Source organism: Dromiciops gliroides, chromosome 2 (assembly GCF_019393635.1).
Source record: "Dromiciops gliroides isolate mDroGli1 chromosome 2, mDroGli1.pri, whole genome shotgun sequence".
Taxonomy (NCBI): Eukaryota; Metazoa; Chordata; class Mammalia; order Microbiotheria; family Microbiotheriidae; genus Dromiciops; species Dromiciops gliroides.
In genome coordinates, this window is record NC_057862.1 from 412,652,704 (window position 1) to 412,677,810 (window position 25,107).

Here is a 25,107-nt window from a genome sequence, read left to right on the forward strand (position 1 = left end):
TAGTAAGTGTCAAGTATCTGAGGCCAGATTTGAACTCAGGTCCTCCTGAATCCAGGGCTGGTGCTTTTTCCACTGTGCCACCTAGCTGCCCCAATATGAATTCCATTTTAGTCAAATTGAGTTTGAGTTGTTGATGGGATATCTGTATGGAGATGTCCAGAAGTCAGTGAATGAAACAGGACCAGAGTGCAGGAAAGAGAACAGGCTGGATATGTAGATTTTGAAGTCATCTGTAGGGAGATGATAATTTAATCCAATGAAATGTATGAGAATCAGGCAGAGAATAGAGAAAAAAGAGAAAAGGAGAGAAAAATCTAGGCCAGAGTTATAGGCACATTCATTTTTAGTAGGCAAGAGATGAATGATGATCCAGCAAAGGGAATTAGAAAGAGATGCAAGAGGTGAACCCAAAAGAAAAAGGAGTTGATAAAGCCAAGGAATAAAATATCCAGGAGGAGGCGGTGGTTAACAGTTTCAAAAGGTGTAGAGAGGTCAAGTAGGATGAGAGCCAAGAAGAAAATTGGATTTAACAGTTAAAAGATCATTGGTAACCTTGAAAAGAATACTTTCCTTAGAATGTTAAAGGTCAGAAGCCAAACTGCTAGAGGTTGAGGAGTGGAAACAGAAGAATTGGAGGCAATAAGTATCAATAGCTCTAAGAGCATGACTGAAGGAAAAAAAGAGATATAGGATGATATAATTTGTGAGGATGATAGTTTGAACGTGACATTTTTGAGAATTGAGAAAACTTAGTTATGTTTGCAGACAGCAGAAAAGGATCCAGCAGATAAGGAGAAATTGAAGATAACAAAGAAGATATGTTCCAGAGGGTAGGCAGATAGAAGATGAGATCAAGTGTACAATAGAGGGGTCCCCCTTGCAAAAGAAATAAAAATGGGAGACAGTATAGAGGACTGCGAAGGTATGGAATGGGGGAAAAGAGGGCTCCCAGCAGATGTCTCTTATTTTCTTAGTAGATGGCAAAGTCATCCCAGAATAAAGAAGCTTAAAGAAAAAAGGTTTGTTATATCCACTTTGTGGAATATGATAGTGTCAATCAAGAAAGAAAAAAAAATGGATTTCCATGCAACACTGAGAGTTGAGATTAAATGACACACAACTGTAATAGACCAATTCAGCATGGTTGCATGCCTCGCCAGTAGCAGTTGAATAGAGGCAGAGCTGGCAAATGGTGGGCATAACCAAGACTTGGTGTCTAGCAACAAGGTATGAGCAGGAACAAGACAAGAGACAAAGGTGTTTAAGGGGAACGAAAGAGGAAAGAGTTGAACTAATCAACCATAGGTTTAAGATTGTGAAGGGAGGAAAGTGAAGTCAAAGCAGAGGTGATAGACCGAGAGAACAAGGAGAGGCAGAGGGATTTTGGCTAGGATAAAAAATATATTTAGGAAGAATGAGGCAGAACAAAAGATGGAATAATGTGGAGATTATGATCAGAAGAGGAATTTCTGATTTAAGATCATGGAAGTAGAAAAGCTGCAAGTAAGGGTAAACTATAAGATATGAACATCCCTATGAGTAGTAGTGTTCAAAGAGATAACATGTATGTATTTAAGTCTTCAGGTACAAAGGCAGAAGTTAGGGCTATGATAACTGTGAGCCAAGTACTTAATTTCCCCAGAAAGGAGGGAGGTGGACTAGGTCATTAGCAAATGGCTATAACAAGAATCTGCAGAGGGTGATATAGATAGATGGATGGAGTCCATCTCAAAGAAGAGATTGCTCAGTGGTGACGGTCTGGAAGGGGCAGTGAGGAGTAAGGAGTATTCCAGCTTCTCCTGACCCAGTCTATTTGGAGTAGAGTATGAGGAGGAGGTATGAGCTTAGAAGCACCCAGTACTGAGAGAATGACCACAGATATGGTACCTTCCAGAGGAAACCAGGTTTATGTGAGCACTAGTCATTGTAAAGGTTTTTAGATAAAGATAGGTAGGATGAAGAAGAGTTTATAAACAATATGATCTTTTTAAAAAAATCCTTATACTATTCATTATCTGCCCTTTCCTCCCTTCCTTTTCTCTCCGAACTTTTTTGATGCTTTATCTTCCTGATCCTTCCTACCTCTCTAAGACTATTTCTCTGTCTTATTTAATGAGTCCTCTCATTCCATTTTTAAAATGGTATCCGTCATGGTTCAGTTCTTAGCTCTCTGATCTTCTGCCACAATGTATCACTCTATATCCCAAAGTCAAATCTCTAGTACTAACCTCTTGTCCGCTTTAGTTACCTATAGGACATAATTCATTTCAATTTAGCTCAGCAATCACTTTCTAAGAATCTACTAAGTGCAAAACATTATGTCAGGTTCTGGGTATACAAAAACAGAAGGAGGAGGAGGAGGAGAAGAAGAAGGGAGAAGGAGGAGGAGGCAGGGGAGGAGGAGGAGAAAGAAAAGGAGAAGGAGGAGAAGGAGAAGGAGAAGAAGGAGAAGAAGAAGAAGAAGAAGAAGAAGAAGAAGAAGAAGAAGAAGAAGAAGAAGAAGAAGAAGAAGAAGAAGAAGAAGAAGAAGGAGAAGAAGAAGAAGAAGAAGAAGAAGGAGGAGGAGGAGGAGGAGGAGGAGGAGGAGGAGGAGGAGGAGGAGGAGGAGGAGGAGGAGGAGGAGAAGGAGAAGGAGGAGAAGGAGAAGAAGGAGAAGAAGGAGAAGAAGGAGAAGAAGGAGAGTCCTTGCCCTCAAGGAACTTCCAATACACTTAGGATGGGTAGGAGGGTAGTAAAATAAGTAACTGAATTACTATGCTGTGAAGCAGGGTGAATAAAGGTAGAGACATGAAGTACTAAACACACACAAACACACACAAAAACCCATTTGAGGCATAAAAGATCACTCATTTGGGTGGGGTGGGGAATCTGACAAGGTTTCATACAAAAGGTGGCACCTGAATAGCACCTTGGAAGGAAAGGAATGATTTCAACAGCCAAAGATGTAGAAGCAATGTATTGTAAGCTTGGGAGATGACAGCTTGTGCAAATGCAGGAAGGCAGGATGAGATTGGACACAGTCATTTGTAGTTTAGATGGAACAGAGTGAGTAAAGGAACATAATGACAAATGAGATTGGAAAGGTGGATTGGAGCAAAAGTATAGAGGGTCCCATGTAGGATAAAACATAGTTTATCTTATAGGCAGTAGGAAACCACATGTGGGGTGGATGGGGGGGGCGGGGGCAGTGACACGACAGATGCAACATTATTTTGGCAATAGTGTGGAGAATGGATTGAATCAAGGAGAGACTAGAGACTGGGAGACCTTCTAGGAAACCTAGCACATGATCAGTAACAAGGGCCTGAATTAAAGGGGGGGTGGATTGGGTTAGCAGAGTGTGGTGAGGATGAAATAGATTTAAGAAATATTAAAGTAGAACAGAGAACTTAGTGACTGTGGATGTAGTGGATGTGTGGAAAGGAAGAATAAAAGAGAACCATCAAGTTTCAGACTTGGGTAACTGAGACCATACAGTTCTGTCAACAGAAAGGACAGATCTCAGGGAGAAGGTGAGGCATTCCATCTTGGACATGTTGTATCACTCAGGCAACTGGAAGTACAGGACTGGAGTTCAATCCCTTGTTATTTGTATAATACTTTATAGTTTACAAAGCATTTTCATGCATATTAGCTCATTTAAGACTCACAGTAACCCTGTGAAATAAGTGGAGAAATTATTATTCCCATTTTATAGATGAAGGAAGTCATGGCCACAGAAGTCACAAGTGAGACGCCCCAAGTCCCATGGTGAGTGGGTTAGTTGCAGAGTCAAGACCAAGATGCAGGACTTTTGCCCCCCTTGCTGCTCTGTCCATTATCCTATACCCCACTCTGCTTTCTGGAAAGTATAAAAAGCAATTAGAAGCCAAACCTGGAGAATATGATGGGGAATCAGACTGAGTAACATGGTTTTGAGTCCAAAATGAGGTGTAGCTATAAAGTAATTGGACTAAATTTCTTGTGTGACCTAAAGACTGGCTCAGACAGCTAGTTCCCAAGAGGATTTCCAGACACACCCAAGCAATGGCGACATTGTCAGAATAAACTTGTTGCCTCTCCAGGGGTCTACTCTGAAGGGTACAGTATTCATTTGGGTGTAGAAATTCTGGAGTGTTTGTGAAAAGAATCAATCATGCTAGATCTGATATACTGTCTTATCTCTTAAGGAAGTGGTGGTTGAATTGAACTGAATGTTTGCATGTCTCTCAACCAAACTGTACAAGTGCCTAAAGGACAGGACTCATTTTTTTTTTGTCTCCCACACAGTATAGCTGAGAATAGGATTAGGAGAGTACACAAGGGCTCAGTAAAGAATTTTGGATTGATTTATGAATGTCTTAGTTGACCTAAGTTGGTCTGCCAATGGCCCTCCCTTGTACCAAGAGGGCTTAGGGATAGGTAAGCAACTTTGGTTTAAAATGCAACTGTTAGATTATTGTTGAATTTCATTTATGAATTCCATTGTGTCCTCAATTTCTCCTTCCCTCTCTCTTCTGTCAATTTAACACTGAGCAAAGTTCTATGTTAAACACTGGAGGGGGAAAGGATAAAGAAGAAGCAGAAAGCCCTAGACATGGTCCCCCTGGCCCTTGATTAATTTATTCTCCAGCCAGGATGAGGTAGAGGTGATTGAAATGAACATCAACTAAGAAGTTCCTAGCTCCATTATGACTATAAAGATGGACAGTTAAAGACCATGGAGAACTTACTAAGGGTCCATAGACTTACTAAGGGTTGGTTTTATCATATCAGCTCTACCTTTTGTGAGAAGGGTAACAAAGCTAAACAGGGAAATTAAGACCTTTTGAAAAAAAGCCTGGGATAAACTGGAATTACCAACCTGGAGAAGATGAAGTATAAGTAGGCAACAGCCAGTATCATTTGAACTGGACCTTGAAGGGGGTGATTGATAGCCATGGATTGACAGAGAAAGGGAAGAGGAAAAGGAAGGAATTCCCAGCAATAGAAATGTTGACCAAGTTGTGAGAAAGGGAATCAATACTTAGCTATGGGGACTTTTAGTTACGTTGTGGGAGAGCAGGAAGGGAGAGAGAGGTATGACTGCGTAGAGCTCCTTGAGGTCAGGTATCATGTATTATACTTTTCTGTATTCAATAAGTTCTTTTTTTATGTATAAGGTATTTTATTTTTCCGTAATAAGTTCTTAATAACTGACATTTACGTAATTCTTTTAGGTTTTCAAAATGCTTTCTAACTAATACTTATAAATACACTACATTTTGCAAAAAGCTTGAGACTACAACTATCAACATCCCCATTTTCTAGATGAGGATTTGAGAGGCTGAGAAGGAGCCAGTGACCTGTCCATCCGCAAAGAGCTAATGATGTGGGATTTGAACTCAGGGCTTCCAGACTCCAAGACCAATACTTTATTATGCTGAGCCCCTTTAAGGAAAGAAAGATTTTTTTTCAAGAAGTTTACCTTATAGTAGGGGATATTAGATACTTGGTACCTTTGCTATGAAGGGCAAGTCACTCAACTTTTCTTAGCCTCAGTTTCCTTATCTGTAAAATGGGGAATAATAATAGCGCCTACCTCCCAAAGTTGCTGTGAGGATAACCTATGGGAAGTGCTTTGTAAACATTAAAGTGCTATGATGTATGGACAAATCTAAGTACAAGACTAAATCTGATGAGTGCCCAAGGAATGACAGGGATGGTGAAAGGACATGAGAACTCGTCATGTGAGTATCTATTGAAGGAACTGCTGATGCCTGGTTTAGAGGACAGAAGGAGGACTTAGGGGGAATATGATAGCTACCTTTAAGTATTTGAAGGGCTGTCATGTGGCAGAGGGGATTAGGCTTGTTCTGCCTGGCACCAAAGGACAGACTTAGGAAGAATGACTGGAAGTTAACAGAGAAGCAGATTTAGGTTTGATGTAAGGAAAAGCTTCCCAACAATGAGAGCTATCCCAAAGTGGAATGGACTGCTGGGGACAGGGGGGAGGGGATGGCAAAGGAGGGAGTGCCTTCTCTCTCAGCAAAGATCTTCCAAGCAAAGGCTTGAGCCCTTGCTGGCTCTAATTTAGAGGTAATTCTTATCCAGCTCTGGGTCTGATAGCCTTTGAGTTCCTTTTAAACTAGGGGTTCATTCATCTTTTTTGTGTCATGAACCCTTTTGGCAGTCTGGCAAAACTTGTGGACCCTGTTTTTACAAACTTAAAACACATAGGATTACAATTCTATTGGAATAAGTAATCATAGATAGATAGATATGCGTGTATACATACACACACACACATATTAAAAAAAATTTTAAAGACAAGTTCATGGACCAGTCACAAATCCCTGGTTTAAAGTGATGAGTTTGCACTTCTCTACATGGTACACAGAAAGTGCTATAGGAGTTCAGAAAAGGGCAGATGCCTGTGGGCTGGCAAAGCTTCACATAAGAGGTAGGATATGTGCTGGGTTTTAAAGAATGGATAGCATTTTGACATTTAGAACTGCAGGGAGGGGGACATAGAATAGGCATCAATAAATATTTGTTGATTGATTGAAGGGGACAGATGGAAGAAAGGCTCACAGGATCAGAGGCAACTGTCTTTGGATGTATAAAGTTCATATGAGTTTGTTTAAAAATCAGTCTAATTGCTTCTCATAGAATCAAATAGGAAACTGGGGGAGTCACACTAGTCCCCCAAATATCCAGCCCTGGATGCAGGAGGACCTGAGTTCAAATTCAGCCTCAGACACTTGACACTTACTAGCTGTGTGGCCCTGGGCAAGTCACTTAACCCTCATTACCCCACAAATCAAACTAACAAAGAAAAATATAGGGAGAAAAGAATCATAGGAAGATGGACCCCATTTTTACAAAGTAAATGATTTGGAAAGGGAAGTTTGGGTGAATCATTCTATCTCTGTGGGATTCTGTTTCTTCCTCAGAAAATGAGTACTCTCCCTCCCTGGTCCAACATTCTACAGTTCTGATTTCTAGAACAAGATGAGAACAACACTTTTCAAAGATCCAGTGGGAATAATAAGTTTGACAATGAATGGAGAACAAGACCCTTCAAGGCAGAAGACAAAAGTATGTTGATTTTAAGGAAGGAGGGAAGAAAGAGGTAAAAAGAAGGGTCTAGCCTCGGGCTTGAGAGTACAAGAGAGGCCATGCCTTTGGTAAGGGGTCCCAAGTAGAGATGTTGAAGATGATTTCCACTACTTCATACTTTTGCCTGAGTGATTATTCTGAAACTTTCAAGATTGATGTGGCATGGTGCGGTGTGGTGAACCATTCACCACATGAAGAGGACCCACTTGGAACTGAGTTTTGAAAGGTAGACAGGTATTGGAATGGGGGTGTCATCCACAGAAGTTGCCTCAGGCTGCACTCACTGGCAATAGTGATACAGGTTACCCAGTCTTGGCTCAAGCAATAATTTCAATCTGCTTTACTATCATCCCTACTCCCCAAAACCAGTTAACAAATGGCCAATTCATTCACTCGACAAACATGAGAGCCTTGAAACATCCAAACGTCTGGCAGGAAGGAGAAGCCCTGGGCCTAGATAATCCCTAAACTGAAAACTGAGACCCAAGGATAAAGGAGAGCTCACTTCCTTGGAGTGCAAGCAATACCAACTGCAGACGGACAGAGGCTGCCTCAGTGACAGCAGAGTCCAGTTGTGCACACAGCTGCCCAAACTTCACGGACTATCAGAGAGAAAGCAACCCCTCAAAATGCTTGCCTTGTCTCATCACTTCTATGTCTCCCAAGAGGAAGAAGAATTGGTACATCTGTAAGGGAGGATTAGGTGTGATATGCTCTGGGAAAACTGCCTCTTTCCCAGGGAGATCCCCCTCCAGGGGCAGAGGCCCCTCTCCCCAGAGGACAAAATGGTTCATGGTCCTCTTCAGATTTGGCCCTTACTTGTCTTCTTTCATTTCCCATGCCTGTGTCTAAATGTGTTCCTCTACTCTAAGCCAATATCATTCCCTAAAATCCTTATTATGTTATTCCCTAAGCTTCATTGTTGAATGGTATGGGAAAAGATGAGGGGAAACAGAAAGCCAAGGGAATAAGAAAATTTTGGTTTTCCCAAATGGGCACTAAACTATAAGCTTTTTGAGGCCAGTGGATGTGTCTTATTTATCTTGCATCCCCTAGCAGAGCTTTGCATTTTGTGAGGGCTAAGAAAGAAAGAAAGAAAGAAAGAAAGAAAGAAAGAGAGAGAGAGAGAGAGAGAGAGAGAAAGAAAGAAAGAAAGAAAGAAAGAAAGAAAGAAAGAAAGAAAGAAAGAAAGAAAGAAAGGAAGGAAGGAAGGAAGGAAGGAAGGAAGAAAGAAAGAAAGGTGTTCACATAATTGAATTTAATTCTCGCTTTGCAGGATGAACTTACAATCACTGAATATTGAGTTGGAAGGGGTTCCTTATTGGAAGGGACCTTGAATCATCTAGTCCACACCCACTCCCTTTCCATTTTACAGATTAGGAATTGAAACCCAAAGAGATTAAGGGACTTGCCTAAGAAATCAGTCAATTAGAAGATTTGGGTTAAAAGCCTATTTTCTTAACTCAGTGTAGTTCAACTGCAAGATCAACTTACCACAGGTTCCTCCCTGCCTCTCTTTTCTCGGAACACACCTGGAGCCTAGTAATCAGTTTGCAATCCCTCTCACCCCAGGCACCATGGAGACCGCCATCTTTATTCATTAATTAGCAGAATCCCTCTATCCTCATCCATTCATTCACAGCATCCTGCCATCCTTATTCATTTGAAGAAGCACTGAATGTCAGTTAGACCTTATTCTATGGATATTCCAACCCATGATCAATAGATAAGGAAACAGAGGCATAGAGATATGAGATTTGCCAAAGGTCACACTAGCAGTAAGCAGCAGAGCTTGATAATGAATCCAGGACTTCTAACTCCAAATCCATTACTCTTTCCACTGAAACAGCTATGTCTTTATTCATTCACTCATTCCTTCCACAAATATAATCAAGTACCTACTACACCTCCTAGAGTTGGGTTTGTGAGTAGAGATTCTATCTCTGGGATTTTTCAGAGCTCTCTCCATTTTAAGAAAATAAAACTTATTTTTAACTAAGGATGCTTTTCCAAAGAAACATCCCTTGTCAGATCACACTTTCCAATTTTTGGTTCAGAAAATATGGCTGTGGCATGTTGTTGAGGGGCCCAGGAAGAGAACCATTTATAAATCATGGCTCTCTTGAGCTTACAGTCTTTTGGAAGGTTCTTTTGGAGGAACCCCGATTTATAGTCATGCCAGATATCTCTGCAAGACCATGTGCAAAGAAGTGCTAAGTTGAATAAAACCAGGGGCCAGAATGTCCCTTACAGCCAGTAAGTGCAGGGGACCTCAGGGGCTGAAGAGCTCAACCTGGATTGGAAAAGGTTTTCTACGACTTGGAATCAGGGCTTGTGAATAAATGAGAGGCAGAAGAAGGCAAAATCACATAGGTTTCTGCAGGGCCAGGTAAACTTGGTGTTATATTGTATGGGGTATATTACCCCAGGAGCAGGAGAGAAGAGAAAGAGGCAGAACTAGCAGAATGGCCTCGTAAAAGGAGGAAAAGTGGCCAAGACATCCCCGACACACCATGAAGAAAGACGCAAGCACAACCTACAGCTGTAATTGCAAAGGCCACGTAGCACTAATGTCTCCCTTCACCCCGCCATCCATGTTCACCCCATCTCATGACACCATTCCCCAGGCTGAAGCTAGAACCAAGCCTGCAGCCTGGGGCCCCCATACTCATTTTCACCCCCTCCAAAGGGGCTATCACAATCGCCCCCTTGTTTACGAGGATCTGGAGCTGACCACGCTATTTTTTGCAGCTCTGGCTGCTCAGAGAACAGAGATGCTGGGGCCAGCCCCGCCTCTCTTCCCCCGCCCTCAGTTGCGAGCAACCCCCTCCTTTCGCCTCTCTCTGAGCATCAGGAGGCCCCACCCCCACCTCCATCAGCAGCTGCACCTCAGTGCGCATGCTCTCTGCGCATTGAAGTGGGTTGGGGGACGCAGCTTCTCATCCGGAGCTGCTGGCCCTGCGCCCCCTACCCCCAGAGCTCGACGCCCAGGCAGAGAGAGCTGGCCCTGGCCCGGCCCCGGCACTGAGACTTCGACTGGCCTGACCTGGGGGGGGTGGGGTGTGGGGGTGGGGAGTGGAGGTGTGGGGGAGGGGAGGGCAAGAAATGAGGGGGTGGGGTGGGGGGGCCTCTGCACGCCTTAGATATTTTTTTAATATCCCGCTGGAGGGGGGCGCGGGCAATCAGGGTATAAATGAAGGTCGCTACGCCCTGCACATCCCACCAGAGCTGGCCAGTAGCTCCGAGCTTCGCCTCCTCCGGCCTCTTTCTTCTTCGGCTCCAGCCTTTGCCTCTCCTCCTCTTCAACCTGCCTCCCTCGGCCAACCCCGATCACCAGCTGCCGCCCGCGGGCCTCAATCAGCAGCCTCCGCCGCCGCTGCCACCCCCGCCGCCGCCGCAGCCACAGCCGCAGCCACCGCCCCCGCCGCCGCCTCCGGCTCCGCTGCCGCAGCCTCCAGTGCCGCCACCTCCGCCACCTGCGCCTGCTGCTGCTGCCACCAGCCGCCGCCCACTGCGGGTAAGGATGCACCTAGGGCTCCCGAGGGACGGCGGGAGGAGGAGGGAGGTGAGCACTGTGGGTAGGCATCCCATCGCCACAGCTAGGGAGTTCTGCAGCCAAGCTCTGATAACAGCCGAGCACCAGCAGCCGAGTCTTCGCAGCCCCGTCTCGACAACCAAATCCCGGCGGCCAAGTCCCTGCAGCCAAGACCCTGCAGCCTATCTTTGCAGCCGGGTCCTCGCAGCCGGGTCCTTGCAGCCGGGTCCTCGCATCCTCAGCCTAACAGCGCAGCGGCTGCAGCTGGGGCCAGTGGTGGAACTCCGTGTCCTTCGGCTGCCACAGGGCAAGAGCAACGAGCAGAGCCGGTGACGGCCACAGTCGACATACTGTGGTGTGGCAGGAGGAGCTGCAAGCAGAGGCGGGAGATCGGTGGAGGGGGAGGGGGGGGTGGGAGCCGCAAACACCGCCCCTGAGGGCGGGCGGGCCAGCCCCGCCAGAGCCCGGAGCCTGGGAGCCAGCAGAGCGGGCAGCGAGCTGGCGGGAGATGGGCTCAGACGGGCTGGGGAGGTAGAGGCAGAGGAATGCATGCTGTCAGTTTGCTCGCTGGCTGGCTTGACGGGGAGGGTCCGCCGTACAGGCTGCCCATCACCCAGTGGGTTGGCGAGGTTAACCCTGGCAAGACTCCTGCCTTGCTCGGTCATTGCCTCTGCCACCTAGATTCCCGTTGCGTGGGCGTCTGCCAGAGCTACGGCGGAGGTAAGGGGAGGGGAAGGGCGGTGAGCGAGATGCAAGTGTAGGTGAGGCGGGATTCTGCGGACCCTGGGATTACCCGGATGCGTAGCCACTACTGTGGCCGCCGCCGCAGTTGCCGCCGCCGCCCTGAGGTTGGGGTTCGCTGGAAATGGATCTGGCTCATTTTCTCTCACCTCATGGTTTGCTAGGAAGCACGGGAGATGGGTGGAGGTGACTTTCCCACCCCGACCCCCCATTCCCCTGACTTTGCTCATAAACCCTCAGAGGCGGGTCTGGCTCCCCGTGTTGCACTTGAGTTTGAAAGATCGGTGCACCCCGTGGACCGCTGTTTTCTGAGGTCTTAGAGTCTCTTTTCAATGAGTGGGTGGGGTGGGTCTTCTCTTAGAGATTGGTCTTGTGGATCTGTGGCCCTTCTCCCTTTCCAAACTGCCATTTTCCGTGGGGGAAGGGGGGGGGGCTTGAGAGGCTTTCCCTGCCACCGCCCTGGGGAGTGGAGGAAGGAGGAGAAGGGAGGTGTCCTCTTTGGAATTAGGTGGCCGCAGGGTACTTTGCTACTGTTTGGCAGAAATTTAGTCCTTTTAATCTTTCCTCTTTCTGTCCCTCTAGAACTGAGGTCTTACCCCTTGCTCTGCCACAATGTCCAGAGAAAGGTGAGTATCTTTGTGGCAGGGAAAGGGAGAAGGTGGTTTAGGGGCAAAGCCCCTCCCAACAACCCCCATTGGCTTTATTTTTGCAGTGGTTCTGAGGAATGCCAGGGGAAGGAGGAATTTACCCAGGATGTGAAGGAAGATCATGTTGATGAGAAGGAAGAGGCAAACCCTGATGACCTTGTGAATGGAAAGGAAGAGCCTAGCCATGATGAGCTTATGAATGGTACTCACGAGCAAAGCCATGATGTGCTTATGAACGGGACACATGAGCCAAGCCCGGATGAGCTCTTTGATGGGGAGGAAGATCCGAGTATTGATGAGCTTGTCTATGGGGATGATGATCCAAGCTTTGATGAAGTTATCTATGAAGAGGAAGATCCAAACCCCAATGAGCTTATCTGTGAGGAAGAAGGTGCGAGCTTAGATGAGCTTGTCTGTGAGGAAGAAGGTGCGAGCTTAGATGAGCTTGTCTGTGAGGAAGAAGATCCCCATGCAGATGAGCTGATCTGTGAAGAGGAAGATCCCAACCCTGATGAGCTTATGTGTGAGGAGGAAGATGCCAATGAGGAGGAAGATGCCAGTCCTGAGGACCTTATTTGTGATGAGGAAGATCCCAATGCAGATGAGCTTATCTGTGAGGAGGAAGACCCAAACTCAGATGATCTTATCTGTGAGGAGGAAGACCCAAACCCTAATGATCTTATCTGTGAGGAGGAAATCCCACACCCCGATGATGATGACTTTATTTGTGAGGAGGAAGACCCAAATCCCATTGATCTCATCTGTGAGGAGGAAGATCCAAACTTCCATGAGCTTATCTGTGGGGAGCAAGATCCAAGTCTCCATGAGCTTTTTGATGGGAGGGATGAGCCAAGACAGAGTGCAAGGGAAAATCGAAGCCCTGATGGCAGGGAAGATCCAAGACCCGATGGCAGGGAAGACCCAAATCCTGATGGCAGGCAGGATCCAAGTGCTGGTGAGCTCTTTGATGGGAAGAAAAATCAAAGTCCCAGTGAACGTTCTGAAGGAGAGGAAAGAAGCCCTGATGGAAAGGAAGATCAGTGGAATGGGAAAGAGGAAGAGAACAAGAAGAGGGGGAATGAGCCTGGAAGAGAACAAAGCAGCAGCGGCTCTACAGAATCCTCCCGCTCCCGGAAAAGAAAGGCAGATGTAGCTGTGGTGAGTACAAGGGAGGTAAAGTATGGAGAACTCCCTCCCTTAGATTCCAAGTATTCTGGGACTATAGGGATCCTTGTGGGAGAAAGGATTGCATTTGGGGGGATAGTTCTTGATCAAACTTTATGGGCATAATTTTATGCTATTTTTCTCTTGTTGGATGTGTTTTTTATATCTAGTTTTTGCTGGATCCAGATGAAGTATTGGCCAAAAGAGAAACAATTGGAAGAAATGCGGTTAGGATACCGGTAAGCTTCATAGTCTGCAAGCATGATCATTGTTATTTCCTGATATTGATAAAGATGATTTTAAACTCTTTAGTTTCTTCTCTCCTTAATATTCTTTTATTCTTCCTCACTCTTTGTAGTTAAAGGTAATCCTTGCCTAATTATGTATTCTCAGCTCTTAACAAGCTGAAGACTGTCATTCCGCCCTGCCCCAATTAGGAAAATTCTGGACACTTAGATTTCAGATCTCACATAATAACTGAAAAAGATCCTTACAATCATCTGTTTCAAGCATTTCTCTTTAATGGGGAGGAAACTGAGCCTTAGAGAGGTAAAATGATTTGCCTAAGATAACAAATCTAATTATTGGCCAAGAGACCTAAAAGCAAGGTATCCAGCCTCCTAGTCCAGTGTGCAAGCTCACATATGATCCAAATGGAGAATACATATCTTAGTCACCTTCTGAAGAAGGAAAAACAATTCAGCTAAGTGGGTTAATGGTGGTCTCTGAAAAAGTAAGTTTCTAAATGAAGACCTCCTTCTATTTGGAAAGCCCCTTTAGATCTTTGAAATCCTTGAATTCCTTTTGTTCAGAGCATGTGGTAACATTAAATAAAATGGCTTAGTTTGTATCTTGATGACTCTGCCTTACTACCTCTGGCCAATGACTATTGTATATATTTAACATTTAACTAGAAGTGTCACTCCCAACTGGGTTTTAAACTGACCTTTATAGGTATCAGTATTTGTAGAAGATATTGTATATTAATATATGTTTCATTATAGAATTTTCAGTTGACTAGTCTACTTGTCTTACCATTTCCTTAAGGATAAGCCACTAAAATTACACATTGTGGTATCTGATTCTCATTATGAAAAGAACCCATACTTTCTTTACCTCCAGAAATGACTGGACACCATAGTCACAGCTTGGAATTAGAGAAGGTATCTCTCACTCTCCCCACCCCACCCCTGGTCATCATCTAACATCATCTAAAAAACAAGATTAGGATTATTTATTTAAGATGAGTTACATGCCAGTGACAAACTTGGAAGAGGGTAGTACATCATTTCATAGGATAATGAACAATGTGACAAATCTAAACAGGTAGCAGCTGGAACCTTAAAGAGTAAAGTGCTTCACATCAAATGGACAGCATTGTTTAAAATGGTAATCTTAGTTGAATATAAATGACATATTCTGTCCTTCCTAAGCAGGATTCATTGAACATGGAAAAGTAAGATTGGTGACTTCCTCCTAAATTGGGGGGTGGGGGGAAGGAGTATTTCATTTTAGTAAAGAAAATAGTTATTTCTTTTTCCTTATCTCCTCTCATCCTCTCTAAACCAATCCTTTAATCAAATCAATACTAATGAGGGTTATGTGGGTATTATAACCCCATTTCTTAAATGCAAAATATGTCATTGCGTATACTTTGATTAGAAAATAAATTTATTTTTTCTTCCCTCTCACAAATCTTTAAGTACCTACTATGTGCAACTTCATTTCTTAGAGAGCAGCAAGAGTAGATATTGATTCAATTAAGCTTATCTTAAAAATTAAACACTTAAAAGTGTTTCCAAGTTTTACATGAGGAATAGACTAAACAGATCCTTTTGTCTTTGACATATTAATAGAATATGATAATAGCTTGCCTTTTTATAACACTTTCCAATTACAGAATACTTAATATAACATTTTATATGAGATAATCTAGTTGTTCTTTCTCAACTCAACTGGTCACATAGCCCTGGTATGTGAATAGTCATACTGAGTTTACTCATATCAATTTCTAGACATGTCTATTTTAAGGGTTTCTTCTAATTTTCTACACACAGACAACAGATTCCTATTTATTTTCTAAATATATTGATATCTGAGTTTATCAGTGTAGTTAAGGAAGAATGCCTTGGATGTTAATTTGTGAAGCTAGAATTTGGAAGTACAATAGAAATTTTTTGGTTGACTTGTGGATAAAATCATTTTGTTAAACAGTGAATAACTATTGATCTGCTGAAGTAAGTGTATATTAGAAGAACAGCAGACAGGTTACTATGAACCATCTTTAAAAATCATTAGTAATGCTCTTTGAATAACTACTTCATCAAGACCATATATAGTCCCAGGATAATATTGATCTGGTCTCCTAGTAAATATTAGTAGCAATTTTATTAAATTGTAACACTAATATGATATATACATGATGTTGCTGCAGGAATTTGTAGCCCTGACATGAGTCACACTTTTTTCATTGAAAGATTACCTTGAACTTTCTGTTTATACCCCCAAACCCCCAAAAGCCATTTTATATAATTCATTTTTTTCTGAGCCTTATTCAGTTGAAAGTAATTGAAGATTTAGACATGGTTTTTAAAGTCCTCTCTATAGCCCTCCTCTTTAGTTTGGGCTAATCTTTTAAAGCTGGGTACATCTTCAGGGTGTACTCAGTGGATTAGTGCAGCATTATTCAGCTCTACCCACTTTTTCTGTAAGATCCCTACTATAGGGAAATATTAGTCAGTTTTTAGGTCTCTTGTAATTCTTCTCCAGCTTGTAGTTTAAAAATGGCTGCCAGCTTAGCTTCACATTGTCAGAGAAGATGGCACTGTGATTGTGCCCTCAAAACAAAATTTGGGGCACACTGAAAGAAGAGTAAAATTAACTTAAAGCACTCTTACTGTGTGACCCTGAACAAGTCACTTAACCTCATTGCCCTGGAAAAAAAAAAGGCACTCTTAACATGCCTCTTATTGAATCATAGCAGATGCTACCAGCACAATGACATAGACTCATTGGAAGAGGTTTCCTTTCTTCCTCAAGTTACCACATGAGTTGTGATAAGAAGTCTTGCATGTCCACAGTTCTTTCTGCTTAGGGTGAGGAGTGGTCTTATATTTCAGAGTGGGAAGGGGAGAAGACTTGATTCCATTTTAGATAATCTTAGCAGTTTGAAAAGTATACAAGTGACCCCTGAGTGATACATGAACAATATGTTGAAAAAGGACCTATTATTGCCTAAATCAACACTACTTTTGAGCCAGAAGCTAGATTACATTCATTTACAATTTTTTCAGTCTTCTGTGTTATAACTTAATAGGCTTCCTCTTTATTAAAACAGTGGAAATGCAAATAGATTCAGACCTTTCCATGCAGGCATAGTCGAATGACATTTTCAGCAAGATGGCTGCATTGTTTTAAAAAATGGGGGTGAGGGTGGAGAGAGGGGTTCCTAAAATTGTTTGTAAAGCCAGAAATTAAATATGGCAACTCAAAATAAGTCTTAGTGTAACTCAAACTTTGCCAAAACTTTCCTATTTGAACAGAAATCAAATATTCCAAAACTTCAGTTGAGACCACTATAACATTTGGGATACATTTGGTCTGCAAAGGTGGTCTTAAATGTTTTGATTTTCTGTTTTTATGGTTTTTATAGAAGGCATAAATTTTAGTTCTCACAATGCTGGATTTATTGCTTATTTTTCTTAAAAATATAATACTTTAAATGTGTCAAGCATTTTGGTTCTCTTTCAAGGGGGTTAAAAGTATTCTATGCTGTATCCCTCTACTTTTTAGTACCATAATGAAGATAAAACAGATACATCGTTCATACAACCTGTTCAGAAAAAGACTTTCAATTAAAAGGAGCTATACTAGACAGCTACATGAAAAGGTTTGCTAGTTCCTTCTATCCTGAATCTGAAAGGTGCAGCAATAGATGCATTTTAATCCCAAACTTATTGCTGCAAAAGTCACCAAGGTACCTCGGTTTGGGTAATCTTATTTTTATACTTTTGAGTATGGACAGCCAACTTAAAGCAAATGTTTTGCTGCAAAGCATATTTATTTTTTTATCTCTTTTGGTTCTCTACCTAAAATGGTAATATGCTTATAAAGTTGTCTGTAATTTTAGATAAGGTCTAAGTAAATGAGGTAGCAAAAGCCCAGAAATGTTTTATGAAATGGCACCTAAGGGTATGAAGAAGGTTTCTAGGAACTAAATTGCAAATAGGAGGCGATTGCTAGATAAGAGACAAAGCTAATGGCTAAAATGAATTTTTGAGGTTCTGTGAATCTCATTTATCTAGAGAAGGGCTTCTTAATCTGGGCTCTCTGAATTGGTTTCTTTGGGTTCATTACTTTGGTTTTTTTTATATTTTGATTCATATATTTCAATACAATTGATTTCTTTTGTAATCTATGTACTTTATGTGCTAAAAAACAAAACCCTGAGGAGGCTATAGTGTTTACCTGACTGCCAAAAGAGTTAAAACCCCTGATCCAGATTTGTCTTCATTTTCCTTTATCCCACAAAATGTAGGATTGTTTTAATTGAGATAATAACACTATCGTTCTTTCTGCGGTGTGAAAATACTTTTTATGAATATACTTTGTACTGAGACTGATTTTGAGTAACCCATAACTTAAAAAGATGTTTTCCTTCAATAGGCTTTTCTCAGAAATCCATGGTCAGTGATTCTCACACCTGACAAAGGAGGGGATGAACCATCATTACCTAATTCTAATATGCCAACCCACAACTTCTCAGAACATAGAGCTACACCATTACCATTATTGGGGTAAGTTTTTAACCTGCCACACCCACTTATGTATCTGTAACTCTTCACTACAGCTTTCCTTCTGACTTTTAGGCACTTTAATAAGTGTTTCATTTTTTATAGCTGGGCAAATAGAGATGAGGTTTGGAAAATCATGTTAAGCAAAGAACAGGTATACCTGAGGGATAAGAACTTTATGGAGAGACACCCTTCTCTACAGCCAAGAATGCGATCCATCCTTCTGGATTGGATGATGGAGGTGAGTTTGATTGTTGGCATTAACTGTGACAGTATGGTATAAACAAGCATGTGGTCATATTTTGCTCATTCCCAAAGAATTCTTTGAATTGGTATTCTGGTTCTTTTTTTAATCCATAGAGTATTCATTTCCTTTCTCATATCCAAAACATGGAAATCAAAGTAATTCTGTTTTTCTTTTGTAATTTGGCCCCAGTTGTTCCTTATTTTGTGACTCTGACAGGTAAATTCATCTCGTCTGGCATATCCAATCTTATGTGAGTGGTGTTTCATCAAATATACTTTTTGATGAGTAGTTTATTTTTTTTTTAATTAGGTCTACTGAAGCTCTTAACAGTTACCAAATTCTGCTACTTCTGGGTTTTGCATAATGAGTAACAGTTTAAAAGTCAGATAAGAAACCTAATACCTATCACAACTGTGATTTTTGTATATGAAAAAGGTGCCCATACTGTTAATTGCAGGTGCTAAATTTTACACTTAGTGAAGGATCTCTGAAAGTTTGTCTTACAAACGAAAGATTTTCACTTCCAGAGTTGGGTTTTTACTTCTGTTTTCAAATATAATGGTTGAATTTGAATACTAGCTAGTAACAATACAGTCAATCATTAGGATTGGTGTTTGGCATGGTAGGGAATCTACATAACCTTATTTTGCTTAGACCAATTACTGTCTCTTTACTCTTTCAATTATTCCCCATCCCACCCCCAAAAAATATATCCACCCTTTGCTTACATACAATTTAGATTCTAACAAATTTCCTAACATTAACATTTTAATGTTGGCATATGCTATTCCTAGAATGACTGTGTTTTTTGTTAGCTTTTGTGATGATACCTTGCATTTATTTGTATAGCAGTTTATAATTTACAAAGCTCCTTCACAGAGTTCTCATATGATCCTCACAATAACCAGTTAGGCTGGGGAGTTTTCCCCATTTGGCAAATGAGAATACAGACCCATTCACTTAGTAAGTGATAGAGCTGGGACTAGAATCAAGGTCTCCTCCCTGGTCCTTTGATATTTCTACTATACCGTGATGCCTTTGAAGCCTGACTTTGTGCCTGTCTTTAAATGACTGCACCTTGATGTTTTGGGTTTTTTTTTTAGTGAGGCAATTGGGGTTAAGTGACTTGCCCAGGGTCACACAGCTAGTAAGTCTTAAGTGTCTGAGTTCAGATTTGAACTCAGGTCCTCCTGACTCCAGGGCCAGTGCTCTATCCACTGCGCCACCTAGCTGCCCCTGCACCTTGATGTTTATGAAACATTTTGCTATTTTAACTATCTAGTGGTATTTGGTGTATGATGCTAAGTCATAATGTTTTTAAGATTAGATTTTTAAGGGTCGATAATTTTTTGTGGGAATTTCTTAAGAGGATTTCTCTTGAAAACAAATGCTTAATTCTCTTAAGTCCAGAACCTACACATGAAACTTAGAAGAGCTGGATCATATTAAGTAAGACTCAGGTTCTTTATATAAGTAGTCTTATAGGTTAGAATGGAGAAAATAAACTTGTCAGTACTTTTGTTTTTGCTTTTTTGTCTAAAAGCAAAAACATTGAAAGCCCATAAAAAACATTCTTTCAGGTAAATGTACTAAAACTTATTAAATATTTTTTCAGGTGTCTGAAGTCTATAAACTTCACAGAGAGACGTATTACTTGGCACAAGACTTCTTTGATCGATATATGGCAACCCAGCGAAATATTACAAAAACACTTTTGCAGCTTATTGGGATTACCTCACTATTTATAGCTGCCAAGCTTGAGGTAAAACTTGTTCAAGTTTTTATGTTAGTATTACATGTTAGCTTCAGTGAGGGTAGGAACTCTATTCATGTTTAGAATACTGACTTTTATTTTCATGGTATGGAAAGTACCTTACTTTTGGACTATGAAGATGTTTTAGGTGTAGGGAACAGCCTTAATCTTGGCAACTTGTGCTAACTTAGGGCCCAACTTTTCAATGTAAAGCTAAGAACATTGAGGGGGCAAAGAAATTGCTCTAAAGGTATATGATAGCAAGCACAGTTCATTAATTTCAGATTTCACAGGCATTTTGACTGTTGGGCTCATATTTTTCCATGAATATATTGCTATGAATTAACCAATTAAAGATAATAGGATTCAAAATACATGAGTCAGGTGGAATCTTTGTGGTTTTGTATCTTTATCAGTCAAACTTGGTTCAGCAAAAGCAGATAATAGGATATTTGAATGGACACTATGGCTTGGAGATGGCCAATGTTTGGCTTTGGTTACTAATGATGCTTTTATTTATTTTTATTGGAGGAAATCTATCCACCAAAGTTGTACCAGTTTGCTTATGTGACAGATGGAGCTTGTACAGAGGAAGAGATTCTTACCATGGAATTAATCATTATGAAGGTAAGTTAGTAATGATTTATAAAACATTTTCTGCTCCATCTTCATACAGAATTTCTTCAAGGATGAAAGCAATTGCCTGTTTGAATTTGATTCATCTTCAATTGTATATCTAATTATCATATTCTCTAAATTAAGTAATGACCTTCTAAAGTCTTGATTCTGTGCGGACATAATGTAGCTCTGAAGATGGTTGATTATTTGTATGGCAATCTACCACTGCATGGCAGGGTGCTCCATTATTCTTGCCTTAGCTGTTAATCTCTAAATTGCCTTCTCCTTTCTTCCCTCCATTTTATTGTAGGCCCTTAAGTGGCGTTTGAGTCCGATGACGCTTGTGTCCTGGCTAAATGTCTACATGCAGGTTGCTTATCTCAATGACCTGTATGAAGAAGTGCTTATGCCACAGTATCCTCAGCAAATCTTTGTGCAAGTCGCCGAGGTAAGTACCAGCACTACCAGCTATCCCATTTTGTATGGCCCCCCATCTATCTTTTTTTTTTTTTTTTGGTAAGGCAATGGGGGTTAAGTGACTTGCCCAGGGTCACACAGCTAGTAAGTGTTAAGTGTCTGAGACCAGATTTGAACTCAGGTCCTCCTGAATCCAGGGCTGGTGCTCTATCCACTGCACCACCTAGCTGCCCCATCCCCCCATCTATCTTAAGTAAATGTCATGGGGGTATGTTTATTAATTGACTGACTCGTTTTCCATCATGCTTTCCGCACCCCACTCTGTAGCTTTTAGATGTCTGCATCCTGGATATGGGCTGCTTTGATTTTACCTATGGAGTGCTGGCTGCATCTGCTTTATATCATTTCTCTTCCACTGAGATCATGAAAAAAGTTTCAGGTAAGTTGGATTTCAGAAGAATTTCAAGTGTGTTTAAAATTGACATATCCACATTTTAATCTTTAGGTTGAGCACAGTTTTCTCTTTATTTTCCAGGCTTTGATTGGCCAGAAGTAGAAGACTGTGTGAAATGGATGGTCCCATTTGCTATGGCTGTAAAGGAAGTAGGAGGAGCCAGACTCAAATATTTCAAGGGTGTTCCTAGTGAGGACATGCATAACATTCAGACTCATGTCAACACCATAAATTTGCTGGTCAGTAACAAGCTTTATTTTCTCATGCCTTGCTTTAAAGATGACAAAACAGGACATCAACCTAGAAGTCCATGTACCCAGTCCACGTAGTCCTTTGCCCTAGACAAGACTCTACATATAAATAACCCCAAAAGATACCATCCACTTAATTTTTTTTTAAAGTCATAGAAGGAGATTCTACTTCTAGGTGTTGTTCAAACCAAAAGATCACTTTATGTTTTTGTGAGTTTATTTCATAAATTTAAGGTAGATTTTGAGGAAATCAGTTGGCAAAAAAAACCATACTGTGGAACTGAATCTGATTTTTAGATAGACCTTATTATATTAATATGAAATTGATCATTTCCTGCTTTTCATATCAGCCCATTATCCCTAAATTATTAATTCTGAATTCAAGATTCATTTTACTCAGAATTAACATTTGCTCAACTACCTTAATATGAGGGACAATTTTGAAAGTATAGTAGGATTAAAGTGTTATTAAATGCCTTCTCTTCAGCAATTAGTAAATAAGTATAAGTCAAAGGCCTACTTTTTTTTTTAACCATTGACATTTCTCTTCTTTGATATTATTTTAGGACAGAGCTTATGAAAAGCAAGCCATGCTGGCTGATGAGAGAGTGTCTGCTCCCACTGGAATCCTCACACCACCACAGAGCGCTGAGAAACCTAGCAAAGAGCAGGAGTGAATTTTCTAACACTTCTCATAAGAAATGAATTTGCTGAAGTGCCTGCTCTAAGCTCTGCTCCGTTGACTGCTGCCTGGGGGATTTGTTAGCTTTTACAGATTTTTAGATGGAAACATGCATTTCTTTTCCTTAACAGAAGCTTCTTAGATGGGACTGGGGCGGAAGTAGTGTTTTTATGGAACGCACGAAAAAGGGGGTCCAGTACACCAGCCACCTATAGAACACCACCGAGTGCTCCAGATGCTGCTAGGAGGGTGATACTTGGTCAACCATTCATACAACAAAAAAGCCTTGAAATTAAGTATAACTCTTTCTGGCCTCTGCTTTGGTACCCTAGTGTTATTAATCACATTTAGTGCATGAATACCTAATCATTAACACTAACTGCAATAGTTGCAACTAGCTATGGAGGGTAGCTTGCCTTTCCTGCAATATTAATTTGATAAAATGCTTTCCTTTTTAACCCCTTCCAATGTGTAATTGCTGCTATGTGTCTCTTTAAATTCAATAAAGTTACTGTCTCAAAGGCAGCAGGTTTTTCGGAACTTTGTCTAATTAATTGGAGTTGAAAGTAAACTTTGTTGTCCTTGCTACTATCCATTAGGCATAGTCTAGAGTGCCTAGTTGGTAACTTGTCTGGATCTTCCAACAGAGAACTGTACTTAGTGTTGACCAACTGGTTCTATTCAACATATACTGTTTCCTCTACCTTCCAACATGATGGCATATCCAAAAGGCCTAGTGCCAGTGAAGGCTGTTCATGTACACATATTCATTTATTACAAGATTCTGGTCTATAACACCCTTTCAGATCACTTTGCCAGAGGGTGAAAGTGGAGAATGGGAAGCAGAAATTTCTATTCCCCTTATTCCATTAGCTGCATAATCATGGACATGCCATTCAACAGCATTTTTCAGAAAACCAAAAACCATGTCCACTTCATTGCAATGTGTGAGGGTGCTATGGGAGTTTCAAAAATGAGTAAGATATGGTCTTTCCTCAAGAAACTTCCAGTCAGGTTGGGGAGAGAAAATATGACCACAAATTAATAGAAAGTAAAACAAAGTTATGAGAGGTATGGGGAAATAACCTCTAAATTTATAGGTAGGAGAGATTACTTGCCTGGGTGGATTAGAAAAGGTTTGACTGCCCTACAGGTACTTCATTAACCAAAGAGGAATAGCTATAGTATAATGGCAGGAGTCCTGGGTTTGAATCTTGGCTTTGCTCCCCTTTTCTTGTACAATCTTGGGAAAGTGATTTCACATTTTTAGGAGTTCAGTTTCTTGTTCTGTAAAATGAGGTTGTTAGTTATTTTTAAAATTCTCATACTCTGAGAAGGAGAAGTCATTTGTGGTAACCTTCCCTCCCTTATTATACATCTCAAAACACTCATTTTTTTCTTCCTTGACATCAGTTCTGGAAAAAACTGATGAGGACCCAGGCCTTCTCCCTGCCAAAGCCAACTGCTCTCCTACCCTTGATTCCATATGCTCCTATCTCCTCTAGTAGACTTCCCACAATCTAATTTTCAATCTGTCCCTATCTGCATTTTCTATTACCTACAATGGCACCAGGTCACCCCATCCTTTTAAAAAAACTAAAAGACAAAAACCCTTGTCTTCTCTATCTCCTCAAATTATTATCCTATTTACCTTTTACATCCAAAATCTTTGTTTAAAAAAAATTGTCTAGGGCAGCTAGGTGGCGCAGTGGATAGAGCACTGGCCCTGGAGTCAGGAGTACCTGAGTTCAAATCCGGCCTCAGACACTTAACACTAGCTGTGTGACCCTGGGCAAGTCACTTAACCCCAATTGCCTCACTAAAAAAAAAAAATGTCTAAACTCATTCCTTCTACTTCCTCCCCACTCACTTCTCAGCTCCTTGCAACTTAACTGGATGCATCCCCAAGGTTCTGCCCTAGGTCCTTTGCCCTTTTCTTTCTTGATGACCTCCACTTTCATGGACTCAGTTATGATCCCTGCACAGATGATTCCTCCCCCACCCCCAATCCCTCCTTCCCTTTCTATGTCTGTGTCTTTGTCTCTATCTGTTTCTCTGTCTTTCTCCAGTCACCCTGCTTCACAATTACAGAACTTTCTCCCTCTGTCTTACCCCACATATCCAATTAGTACCTAAAATCTTGTCAGTGTGACCTCCACAGCATTTCTCACCCATGCCCTTCTCTCTACTTGACCATAACCATAGGTCAGTTCCTCATCACCTCTTATTTTGCATTATTGCAATAGCCTACTAGCCTGCTATACCAACTCTTTCCCTTCCCCAATCCATTCTCCAGCCAGATGCCAAAGTGATATTCTTAAAGCAGGGGTCTGCCACTCCTCTGCTCAATAAATTCCAGAGGCTTCCTATTTTAGTATTACCTACAGAATCAAGTCTACACTATAGTTAGGCATTTCTCTTCTCAACTTCTCTCCTGCCTCCATTATTAGGGTTACTATGTTATTCTTCTACAATTCAGCCATACTGTCTTTGCTATTCTTTATCCACATAATCTCTCTCCTGTCTCTATGCTAGTCTCCATTTCTGGAATGCATTCCCTCATTTCCTCCTAAAATCCTAACTTTCCCAACTCAAACACTACCTACTACATGAGACCTTTTATGATCCTCTGACTCCTCCTGAAATTACCTATATTTACTTACTATATTCTGTATATACTTATATGTGATGTGATGTTTCCCATGAAAGGATTTAAGTTCCTTGA

The 25,107-nt window shown here is 41.4% G+C and overlaps 1 protein-coding gene across 4 annotated transcripts; it reads left to right on the plus strand.

Moving 5' to 3' along the window:
- The first annotated feature begins 10,458 nt into the window (after positions 1–10,458).
- Positions 10,459–22,922, plus strand: CCNE1 (cyclin E1). 4 transcript variants are annotated; one of them, XM_043987383.1, is made up of 12 exons: positions 10,459–10,597; positions 11,939–11,982; positions 12,069–13,161; positions 13,338–13,406; positions 17,833–17,963; positions 18,066–18,201; positions 19,823–19,969; positions 20,489–20,587; positions 20,889–21,026; positions 21,323–21,434; positions 21,531–21,688; positions 22,267–22,922. In XM_043987383.1, the coding sequence occupies exons 2-12, from the start codon at positions 11,969–11,971 to the stop codon at positions 22,375–22,377; spliced, it is 2,208 nt and encodes a 735-aa protein (XP_043843318.1). In that variant the 5' UTR covers positions 10,459–10,597; positions 11,939–11,968; the 3' UTR covers positions 22,378–22,922. The 4 variants fall into 4 exon arrangements, with proteins under 4 accessions (XP_043843318.1, XP_043843322.1, XP_043843321.1 ...); XM_043987387.1 differs by having other exon boundaries at positions 20,492–20,587; XM_043987386.1 differs by lacking the exon at positions 10,459–10,597 and adding an exon at positions 10,949–10,970.
- Positions 22,923–25,107: the final 2,185 nt, after the last annotated feature.

Bases quoted from the DNA above. Each gene is read 5' to 3' on its own strand.
- CCNE1 (XM_043987383.1), top strand. The intron at 21,027-21,322 runs GTAAGTACCAGC...CCCACTCTGTAG, and splicing joins TCTTTGTGCAAGTCGCCGAG to CTTTTAGATGTCTGCATCCT. The intron at 21,435-21,530 runs GTAAGTTGGATT...TTTATTTTCCAG, and splicing joins GATCATGAAAAAAGTTTCAG to GCTTTGATTGGCCAGAAGTA.